General features: G+C 41.1%; 1 protein-coding gene across 5 annotated transcripts in view; it reads right to left on the minus strand.

The window, feature by feature from the left end:
- Positions 1–8,759: 8,759 nt before the first annotated feature.
- LOC137299516 (casein kinase I) overlaps positions 8,760–12,257 on the minus strand; it is a 120,553-nt gene continuing 117,055 nt past the window's right edge. For all 5 annotated transcript variants that reach the window (XM_067968319.1, XM_067968315.1, XM_067968316.1 and 2 more), the window contains one exon: positions 8,760–12,078. In XM_067968319.1, the coding sequence (XP_067824420.1) occupies positions 12,024–12,078 (55 nt within the window). In that variant the 3' untranslated portion in view covers positions 8,760–12,023. The remainder of the gene's footprint in view (positions 12,079–12,257) is intronic.

Here is a 12,257-nt window from a genome sequence, read left to right on the forward strand (position 1 = left end):
AATGAGGTCCAGAATGCATGAGATTGGTGGCTGAAGGCTCTACCACCAACAGTGGGGGAGGAGCCACAGATTAGACCAGACTTGGAAGGGCTCAGAGCGTGGCTGGGATAGAATCATAGAAGGTTATAGCACGGAAGGAGGCCATTCGGCCCATCAAGTCCGCGCCAGTTCTATGCATAAGCAATCCAGCTAGTCCCACTGCCCCGCCCTATCCCCGTAGCCCTGCACATTTTTTCGTTTCAAGTACTTATCCAGTTCCCTTTTGAAAGCCATGATTGAATCTGCCTCCACCACTCCCTCTGGCAGTGCATTCCAGATCCTAACCACTCGCTGTGTAAAAAGTTTTTCCTCATATCACCTTTGGTTCTTTTGCCAATCACCTTAAATCTATGCCCTCTGGTTCTTGAGCCTTCCACCAATGGGAACAGTTTCTCGCTATCCACTCTGTCGAGATCCTTCATGATTTTGAACACCTCTACCAAATCTCCTCTCAACCTTCTCTGTACCAAGGAGAACAATCCCAGCCTCTCCACGTAATTTAAGTCCCTCATCCCTGGAATCATTCTAGTAAATCATCCTAACAGCACTGTGGGAGAACCTTCACCACACGGACTGCAGCGGTTCAAGAAGGCGGCTCACCACCACCTTCTCAAGGGCAATTAGGGATAGGCAATAAATGCCGGCCTCGCCAGCAACGCCCACATCCCATGAACAAATAAAAAAAAATCTCTGCACCCTCTCTAAGGCTTTCACATCCTTCCTAAACTGCAGTGCCCAGAACTGGACACAATACTCCAGTTGTGGCCAAACCAGTGTTTTATAAAGGTTCATCATGACTTCCTTGCTTTTGTACTCTATACCTCTAATTATAAAGCCCAGGTCCCCATATGCTTTGATGTTGGCCTGGAGAAAATTGCAGCAGCAGGATCTTAAAACTCGGAAGATTTTTAAGTTGACATGCTGTGGGTCAAGGAGCCTTTAGAAGTCAGTGAAGACCAGGGTGAGTGGTTTGTGTGAGACAGGATATAAGTGGCAGAGTTCTGGATGAGCTGGAATTTTGTAAGATGGAGCTTGGAAGGCCATTGAGAAGAGCATTGAAGAAGTCAAGGCATGACAACAGGTTCTAGCAGGTGTGGGGTAAGGTGGGGTACGTTGGTAGGTGATATTAGAGATGGGAGTAGGCAATCTTGATGACAGACCAGATGTGGAGATTTGAAACTTCATAGTAGCTACAACACAGGAGGCCCATCGTGCCTGTGCCGGCTCTTTAAAATAACTATAGATTTAGTCTCAGTCACCTGGTCTTTCCTCAAAGCCCTGTAAATTTTTTCCCTTCAAGTCTTTATCCAATTTACTTTTGAAAGTTACTATTGAATATGCTTCCACCGCCCTTTCAGGCAGCGCATTCCAGATCATTACAATTCGCTGCCTAAAAAAGTGTTTCCTCATGTTGCCTCTGGCTCTTTTTCCGTTCACCTTAAATCCTCTGGTTACTGCCACTACCACCACTGAAAACATTTTTTCCTTATTTGCCCCGTCAAAACTGTTCATGATTTTGAACACCTCTATCAAATCTCCCCTTATCCTGCTCCGTTCCAAGGAGAACAACCCCAGCTTCTCCAGTCTATCCACATAACTGAAGTCCCTCATCCCTGGCACCATTCTAGTAAATCACTTCGACACCCTCTCTAAGGCCTTCACATCCTTCCTAAAGTGTGGTGCCCAGAACTGAACACAGTACTCCAGCTGAGGCCTAACCACTGTTTTATAAAGATTGAACAAAACTTCCTTGCTTTTGTATTCTATGCCACTATTATTAAAGCCCAGGATCCCTTATGCTTTTTTAACAGCCTTCTCATCTTGTCCTGCCACCTTCAAAGATTTGTGTATGTGCACACCCAGGATGTTATAAATTGGATAGCCAGGTAGTGAAGGATAGAATACTAACACCTAGTCTGCATTTGCATCCAACCCTTTATTCACAGAGCTCCACATTACACCTACACCACACCCTAGATCAGCTCTCTCATAAATGGATACAAGAGAGTTTCCAATTGATATGCACCACCTGAATACAATTAACACTGATTGATATAAATCATATGGATACTATTAACACAGGACTCTCTGTTCCTGCACCCCCTTTAAAATTGTACTATTTAGTTTATATTGCCTCTCTTCAGGGCACTTTCTGAGATCTTTTCCAAGAGTTCTGTCTCAGGCTGTTGTGCTTTAGTCATGAAGCTTTGGAGGAGGTCTGTTCCTTGCTGCAGTCAGATCTGCAACTGAAGTCCATAGCTCGAACAGTGGCACTGAAAGTGACCACAGCTCTCACTTATACACCACAGGCCCGTTCCAGGAAGCCACACAGGCCTATCAACAGATTAGCCAATTTGCATTCCCCAATAAGGCAAGTTAGTGCATCACACCAATGACTGAGATGGCTATCAAATTTTTCAGAATTGCCAAATTTTCAAGGGTTGCCTCGGCTATTGATTGCACACATAGGGCATTACGTAACTCAAATGTAAATCCCCAAAAGGCTTCCATTCTCTACATGGGAGCTCATTTGCGTTGAAAGTACAGCGTTTTGCACACATTCATAAGCTTTCGTGATACTTTTATAGGCTAATCTGCTGATAGGCCTGTGTGGCTTCCTGGAATGAGCCTGTGTTGTAAAAGTGAGAGCTGTGGTCACTTTCTGTGCCACTGTTCGAGCTGTGGACTTCAGTTTCAGATCTGACTGCAGCAAGGAACAGACCTCCTCCAAAGCTTCATGACTAAAGCACAACATCCTGAGACAGAACTCTTGGAAAAGATCTCAGAAAGTGCCCTGAATCTATAGATCCTGATGGATGGGTAATGGTAGGATGGTCTGGTTCTCCTCTAGTGCTGCCTGATTAACAGCAGGGACAAAGGGCAGGAAGGCTGCTTAGTGACAAAGATTGCCCGCTATTCCCCAGAGCACGATGCCTCTTCATAGGATCACCAATGCTGCAGAGGAAAACTACAATGAAGCAGAGATGAAGACAAGGATAAGAACTGAACAAGACATTGTTATGCTAAAAGGAAGGTTCCAGTGTCTGAATAGATCCAGGGGTGCCTTGCAGTATGCACCCAGTGCCATTTCACAAATTGTGGTTAGCACGTTGTCTGCTTCACAGCTTAGCAATCAGGAAAGAATTGATGGTAAATGTTCCACAGGATGCCAGAGAGCCTGATGATGCCACTGCAGATGCAGTAGACCCAGCCCGTAAAGAACTGGAAGCAGTTGTACACCCCTGGTGGCCATGCAAGTTTTTCTTTGCCCTGTTCTAACACTTTTTCTATGTGCCAACCAGGGGTGTGCACCTGCTTCCAGTTCTCGTTTCCATTCCAGGAATTCGTCCTCCACAGTATTAGTGCTAATTTGGTTTGCCCAATCTATATGTAGATTAAAGTCCCCCATGATTACTGTATTACCCTTGTTACATGCACTTCTAATTTCCTGCTTTATACTGTGCCCTACATTACCACTACCATTTAGTGGCCTATAAACAACTCTCACCAATGTTTTCTGCCCCTTGCTGTATCTTAGCTCCACCTAAACTGATTCTACATCTTGATCTTCTGAGCCAAGATCCTTTCTCACTATTGTACTGATCTCATCCTTTATTAACAGCGCTACCCCAACCTCCTTTTCGCCTGTCCTTCCTAAATGTCGAATATCCTTGAATATTCAGTTCCCAGCCCTGGTCACCCTGCAGCCGCATCTCCACAATGGCAATTAGATCATACTCACTTACTTCTATTTGTGCAGTCAATTCATCTACCTTGTTGCGAATGCTGTGTGCATTGAGAAAGTGCCTTTAATTTTGCCTTTTTAACATTTTTTCTTATTTTGACCTTATTTGCTGCTGGCCTTTGTTTCCGCTGCCTTCCAATTTCACTTATTACTTTTCTACCTTCCACTTCCAGCTTTGTTACTCTCCCTTCTGAATCTCCTCTCAGGTTCCCATTCCCCTGCCGAGTTAGTTTAAACCCTCCCCAACAGCACTAGCAAACCTCCCCGCAAGGATGTTGAGGCAGGTTGACTCTTCGTCCTTAGCAGCTTGGTCCTGCAGCAATGAAGACTTCTGCAGGGAGCTAATAAAGTGCTGCTCTACACTACTGCTATGAGGGGTAGCAGCCTCTGAGGCACATACACCAGCTTCTCCTTAAGTACTGGGAACAGAATTTTGGTTACCAGCGATCATTGGAGGATAGACCTCGAGGAAATAGGATGATCCTTAAATCCCAGAGAGAGTGTCAAATGAATACACTTTAGTTCCTCAGAGATGCTGCACTGTATATTAAAAAGACTTGCACTTATATAGTGCCTTTCACAACCTCAGGATGTCCCAAAGTGCTTTACAGCCAATGAAGTACTTTTGAAGTGTTATAATGAAGGAAACTGTTATAATGAAGGAAACTCAGCCAATTTGCACCCAGCAACATCCCACAAATAAAAATGTGATAATGACCAGATAATCTGTTTTTAGTGATGTTGGTTGAGAATAAATATTGGCCGGGACACCGGGAAGAACTCCCCTGCTCTTTTTCAAAGTAGTGCCATGAGATCTTTTGCGCCCACCTGAGAGGGTAGTCGGGGCCTCGGCTTAACGGTCTCATCTGAAAGACTGTACCTCCGACAGTGCAGCACTCCCTCAGAACTGCAGTCAGAGTGTCAGCCTAGATTACGTGCTCAAGTCTCTGGAGTGGGATTTGAACCCACAACCTTCTGATTCAAAGGCGAGTGCTACCACTGAGCCAAGCAGATCCGGTTGCCAAAGATCACTCCAGACAGCTCCCCCAAGACCTGCAATCCTTCATTCAATGCTTCCACACGGACTTGCCTGGATCTATGCGATGCCAATGGAAGGGATTTGAACACAAGGAAGAGAATTTTAAATTCAAGGCAGTGTTCAAGAGACAACCTGCACATAAATAGCAAATTTTAATTAAAATTGTCCCAAGGCATTTCACAGAGGAAAGAACAGATATTGAGCATGAGTTATTAGAGATGGCCTCACCCCTCCCTATCTCTGTAACCTCCTCCAGCTCTACAACCCTCTGTGATCTTTGTACCCCTCCAATTCTTGCCTCTTGCCCATCTCCAATTTTCATCGTTCCACCATTGGTGGCTGTGCCTTCAGCTGCCTAGGCCCAAAGCTCTGCAATTCCCTCCCTAAATCCCTCTACCTCTCACTCCTCCTTTAAGACGCTCCTTAAAACCTCTCTCTTTAACCAAGCTTTTGGTCATTTGTTCCAATATCTCATGTGGCTCGTGTCAAATTTTGTTTGATAATGCAGTGAAGTGTCTTGGGACGTTTTACTACGTTAAAGGTACTATATAAATTGTTGAGGGGGCAGACAAGGCCTCGGTTTAATGTCTCACCTGAAGGACGGTACCTCTGACAGTGCAGCACTCCTTCAGGACTGCACTGGAATGTCAGCCTATATTATGTGCTCAACCTTCTGACTCAGAGGCGAGTGCGCTACTGACTGAGCCATGACTGACACATAAGCTGTTTCCATTGCATAACCTTTGAATCAGTCCGATGAAACCTACTTCTGAAGTGAAGCTCGCATGGAAGTCTGAAGGCACTGGGGGCCTACTCTGAGCTTCAAACCTAGTTAGAAATAATCATACACATGCAGCATAAAGAGAGAAGAATGTTTATATGTTCCTCAGAAGTTGTTATATTTTGGTTTATTCCCTTTTCAGCCCTAAAATGTCACTAACTGACAACTGTCTGGACACCTTCTCCCAGACTTTCCCCAGTGTTATTTTTGACAGTGGGTATTTGAGTATCCTAGGTTGACTGATTTCTCGCGTTGCCTACTTGTGGGAAAATACCTGGTCTCCCTCAGAGTGTAAGATAACAGGGAAGGTCATACAAGTCATGGATGGAATTTTACTCCTCTCCAGTAAGATATTAATTCTATTACATAAATCATTGTTATGTATAGAGATACCAATGTTTATCAATGTTGTTCATGCCTATGCTTTGTGCTGTAAAACTGATGCTGAAAGAACATTTTGTGCAAAAAGTTCTGCTAAGACATCAAGAATTAGTTCAGAAGGAACAATCTTAAGTCAGTAAGTCCATGGTTAGCATTTCCCATTCATTTGATCACTGGGAAGGAATTTTCTTCTGAACACGTGTTCACTACACAGCAATTTTACAGGCAGCTCCTAGAGATTCATGTATTAAAACAATTATCATTACACTGTATGTGTAACTAGTTCCTCAGTGACCCCAACAGCACACCGCTGTGCTAACTGTTATTTAAGTAGAGCTTCAAGAACTGAGAATAATTGGGATTTAGTCTTTTTGGCCAGTCAACTGGATCATTATTTTGTGCTCTTTATGACAAAGGATGTCAATGTTGATGAATAGAACATTTTCCACTATTCTATTATGACCCAACTTTTCACTTCATCCTCAATGTCCGAAGAATCCCACTGCAATTGTGTGATTTTCTATTTCCGAGTCCATTTTTGCCACCTTGCAAATGGGGAGTACTATGCTGTTCATTCATATGTGGTAGGGCCCTTGCAGCCAGTAGAAAGAAATACTCATCTCATCAGTCAGGGCTGGACCCAGAGGTAAAAAGGCATTATTCTGGCCAACTGTGCTGTCTAGTCCCTTTCAGATCACTATTTTTATCATGCTATTCCTGGGTGTTTTCTTATAATTTCAAATGGCAGGTTAAAAAAAAATTGTCGTGGTCACTAGTCACCCATTTCAAGCACTAAATATTTAGTTGTTTTCATAACTCTTGGACTTTTCACATGAAATGCAAAGTCAGAGCTGCCCTCTAATACTTCAATGGTTAAATGCACCAGTGCCGAGTCACACAAATGGTAAAGGTCCCAGGTTCAGCTTACAGTTAGCTGATCTGAGGCAGGGCATGACTGGGCGACAGCTGACTGCAGCATCAGAAGGCAGGTTTGGATGAGAAAGGCACTTCATCCAGTTCGATCTTGGAGATTCACCATTGGGGCAAACTTGAATTTTATCAGCTCTTCAATTCACAGCTGTTTCTCTTTTTAATCTTTTGTTAAGTAAGAAGAAAGAACGAACTTCATTTATATAGGGCCTTTCACAACCTCAGTAATTCACAGCCAACGAAGTGTAGTCACGATTGTAATGTAGGAAAACGCAGCAGCTAATGTGCACACAGAAAGGTCTCAAACAGTAATAAGATAAATGACCAGATAATCTGTTTTTGGTGGTATTGGTTGAGGGACAAATGTCAAGGACACACTGAGAACTCCCATGCTTATCGAAAAATGCAATGGGATCTTTTATTTCCATCTAAAAGACAGATGCGACCTCGGTTAAATGTCTCACCTGAAAGGCGGCATCTCCGACAATGCAGCACTCCCTCAGTACCGCACTGAAGTGTTAACCTAGATTGTACGCTCAAATTTCGATAGGGTTTGAACCCACGACCTTCTGACTCAGAGGCAAGAGTGCTACCACTGAGCCAAATTTTTGTTTGAACTTTTGACAGAACCTGAAAAAAAGCTGCAATCTACAAAAGTACAGGTTATGATGTGATTATGGGAAATTAATTTTCTGAGGTTGATGAATATTTGGTAGCCATAAGTTAGAAAATTCTAATGTAGAAAATAATGTGAGCCTACATGCAAAATACAGATGAAATATGCCAACCATTCTGTTTCAGCAACGTCCCACAGACAGCAATGAGATGAATGACCGGTTAACCATGGGTTTTCTTTTGGTGGTATCGGTTGAGGGAGTAATGTTGGTCAGGACACTGGGAGAACTCACTGGCCTTCTTCACATAATGCAATGTAATCTTTAACAATCATGTGAACCACAAATACAGGGAATTCTTCAGTTTAACATTCATAAATGCCATACATAGTTCTTTTCTAGCAAAGTGCTTTCTCGCTTGAAACAACTGTGCTGAATATTCACACAATGAAACAAAAATACAAGGGACAATCACTACTCTCTCCCCACAATTATGTGCAGCATGGCTTCAAACCAGCTGTGAAATTATAGAACAAAATAGACATATGCCAAATTGATGAGATTTTCAGATGTTAGCATTCTTGATGAAGAATCATCCCTTACTGGGGTTAGTTACATCCTATTTATTTATCCTCTACCTCTAAAATAAAAAAAATCAAGAAGTTACCTGTATAGTACTATTTGAAGAAAAATTAGAGAATATTACTTTGCATTAACTCAAACTAACAATGTGAAACATAAAAGGTTTATTATCTGCAACACAGGAACAAATTATCAACATTCATTCCTAATGATACACCATAGTTGTGCTATAGTTGCTGCAGTACACACCAGGTTAAAAAAAAATTCACACACTACTGGCACTAAATGTTTAATGGCAGATCTCAACATCATGTCTACATGCATTGGTTAAGTTACATGCTCACCACAGCAGAGGGGCTAGTTTTTAAGAGCAGGACAAGTTGGGTCAGTGGAGGAGAAAATGTATTGTCATCTAACATCTTCGTTGACTAGAATAGCATACTTCTCACCATCTCTCACACAAATGATATACATGCCCCATGTGAACAACTGTTGTGTGCCAGTTGTGTACTAAATAGTACAATGCAAAAGGTAGCCAATTATTGTAAATATTTCATCTTACCTGATGCTTTTGTAACATTTCAGAAAGTTTAGTTGACAGCAAGGAATTTAACATCTGAATGAATAAAAAATACAAAGACACAAATATGAATTGCTTGTATTCCCTTTATTTGGTTCTTTTCACTTATTACAGTCACCAAAATTAATGACAGCATTACAAAATTGCTCATGTGCTTGTTGTGGATAGGGACCATTTTGTGTCAAGTAAGTGTTAAATTACTGGGCAGGTTACAGAATGCACAGTTCAACCTTCTCAGGTGTAGAGCCATTCTGAGCAGTATGGTTTATCACAAAAAGGTTATGAAATCTGAACCTAAATATCAATATATATTTTAATCTTCACAATAACACCATCTATCATGATAATTGCATTCCAGCCAATAACAGACCCATCCTAGCAGAAAAGGCAGCGGATGAATTTCGCAAAACATTGCTCGGCACGCTGGTGACACCACTGTGCTACCATGACAATTTTTGTGACTCCTCTTTCTATCCATTTAAGTGGAAATGGAGATGATTCACAGTCAAACTCTTGGTCATTTCTGGCAGCTTAAACTGCTCACATAAATTTTTGAAAGTCTATATACAGCAATAAGTATTAAAATAAGGTATGACCGTCAACAGCCCACCAAGCATTAGGTTTATATTTTTAAAGATAGTCTCTGTTCAACACTTGACTCCATTATTTTCTGTCCAAGGGATATTAAACTTTGGCTGTGCTGAACTGAGATCACCAGTATGAAAAGTGCATGTTTTAGGCAGTTACAAAATCAGTTCTGCCTTCTCTCAGGACAGGTCTATAATGACTACCTGTGAAATAAGTTTATATTTCAGGGGTGGGGATTTAATAAAAATACAACTGTGCAATACTACCTTCACCTAAAAAACCTCTGGACAGTCTCACATACCTCAGACATGCTGAATTCTCCATCTTCAGAAAAATTTGTAATAGTTCACAAGATATGTGAACACAAAGCTTATTATTTATGAAAAATACAATAATCATAATTTTCACCTCAATGTCTTCATATTTTCACACATGGAAAGGACCAGACACACCTGCAAATTAGGTTTCAGGAGTGCTTTAACCATATTGACAAAACTAACCCTCTAAATAGTCAATGATACTTGGGGGAAAAATAATTTTATATGCAAAAAAATTTATTACTTCAGTTTTTATCCATACATAAACCATCACACATAGTACTGTAGCTTCTTGATTAATATATTAGGATGCAAGCGTATCAAACAATGTTTACCTTGGAGACCTGGTAACAGGAGCTCAGACTAACATTTTGTCACCCTTTTGTTCCTGTGTTGCCCTCCTTATACCTTATTGGCAAATGGACACTATCCACAACAACACTTAAGCATTCAAAAAAATTATTAACCAACTAAAAATTGAATGTTACACAAAGAAAATGTTGCACATGGTTGTGGGTGAGTGTTTCTCTGCACCAGAAATGGACCTCTTGCTAGGTACTGCACCAATGGAAACAGCTTCTGTAAAGATAACTCACAGTAAAGGACGTAACCTATAAGCTTAGTTATGTGCAGTATGGTTCACTCTAGGTAGAAGTTTATAATCCAAGTTTTACTTGTACCTATAGTTACCAAGAATCTATTGAGATGGATAATTAGTAAATAACCCAGTCTTGTCAGGGGTCCATTTTAAGTACCCTAATTTCCTGAGAAAAACCTGCAGCCTTAAAATAAAAAGGGGGATAAAGAGGGTTCTAAAATGGTATAAGATTTAAACGAAATGTACTTCGAAGTAAAAACAATGGATTTTCTAAATAAAAATGTGCATAAAATCTTCGTGGTTCGATACACCAACAATGTGGCTATATGAACAGTTTACAGCACAATGAAAGCAATCAGTAAAGCTAGGTGTTGCCTCTGAAATCAAGATTTACTTCAAAGTAATCTGTCCCAGTTGAAACTCTAAACAGCTGTGGCTTCCAATCCAGAAAATGAGGTACTTTGTCACTGTTCACGTCACTGGCTTTTCAACAAAGTCTTTGAAACCTGAAGAATTCTCCTTGCTGTCTGATAGGCCTCACTGACTCAATACTAACTTACAGAAACCTACTCTTGTTTCTCACTGCTCTTGCCTACAATGAAAACTTATTGACTTCTCAGAGTCCATTTGCCTACTTCTTGCTCAACAAGTTGAACTATCTTGAGAACTTTGTCTAGAAGCCTTACAAAGTGCTTTGCTGTAAACTTGTCAATGCCAAATGCTTTAAAATGTAAGATCCTCTTTCTGCCCTTCTGGGTACTGACAACTAAACTTGAGTGCTGATCTTTCATTATATGACATGACTATGACAGAAGCCTTCAACTGTACAAAAACCTTCCCCTATTAACTGGGTTGCTTTGCCGAGACCAAATATAAATGGTGCCTTCACAGAAAACCCTGTTCACATACATTGTGCCTGAAGTGCCCTTTTGTCGCATGGTTTCGAATGGTACGGCTGCTGAATTTCTGAAGATGACCATCTCCTGTTCATATATGGCCCTGGTGCCACCTGGATCACAAAAGCTCTAACCAGATCTGAATTTGAACAAGATTTTTTTTCTGTGAACTATCAGGTCCTAATTCTACCCAGTTTAATAATGCAACTGCTTCATTTACATTTTGCAAACATTATACTGTCATTATTACATTTAAAAACATGCTACGTTTCCTACCGTTTTTGTATTCCCTTAAAAAAAAGGAACGTAGAAACAGTTTTTGCACAATCAGACCCAAAAGCTCTTACATACTGTTATCGAAAGTGCAATTAAAGATGAGGAAAGCCACAGGGAATTTCCTCATCCCAACAGTACCCAATGACAGTGACTACACCACGCATTCATGTTGATCACAAAAAGGGAAAAAATAAAGGGAAAAAAATCATATGACTTGCAATTATGTAACACTGGAGATGAATGAAGCATGTCTTGAGTTGAGTTTCAAATTATACCAACAGCCCACAAAAAAATCTTGAAGTAACTGCTGCTTTTTCTTTCTGGAACTTTTTTAAAACTTGAACTCAATGCTGCCTTGATCCCACTGAGAGAACTAATCCTATTTAATGCAGATGTCGGGTGTTGATTTCAAAGACGATGCTTTCATGGATTCCCACAGAAAAGGAAGTAAAAACTTTGCATGGTGCATTTGCCAAGTCCACCAGTATGAATTTCACAGCAGAAAAGAGTGCCAATGTCAGAAGCCCAAAATGCTGGGCAGAAAAGTCATGATCTTAGACAACAGCAGATGCCTGCCACAAAAGGGATGGATTTCTGAATCTATGATGACTGGAAAGTTGCAGAGCACACGTGTAAATCTCACAGCAGTTTCCAGAGTCACTTATGGCGCTGAATGGTTTTCCTCTTCCGCCTCTTGAAGAAACAACAGCACCTTAAAAAAAGAACACAGTTATTTCACGGCTGAAAAAATGTCACCCCTGATACTGCTGAAGGTTTTAGTTGACTCAAAAGGTCACAAATAGCCAGGAATGATACCACCACCAGAATTACCAAAAGACCATCTGACTTTCTCCAGCAGTGCTACTGACAATGAAGATGATCTCACATAGA

The sequence above is a fragment of the Heptranchias perlo genome, chromosome 29 (assembly GCF_035084215.1).
Source record: "Heptranchias perlo isolate sHepPer1 chromosome 29, sHepPer1.hap1, whole genome shotgun sequence".
In the NCBI taxonomy this organism is placed as follows: domain Eukaryota; kingdom Metazoa; phylum Chordata; class Chondrichthyes; order Hexanchiformes; family Hexanchidae; genus Heptranchias; species Heptranchias perlo.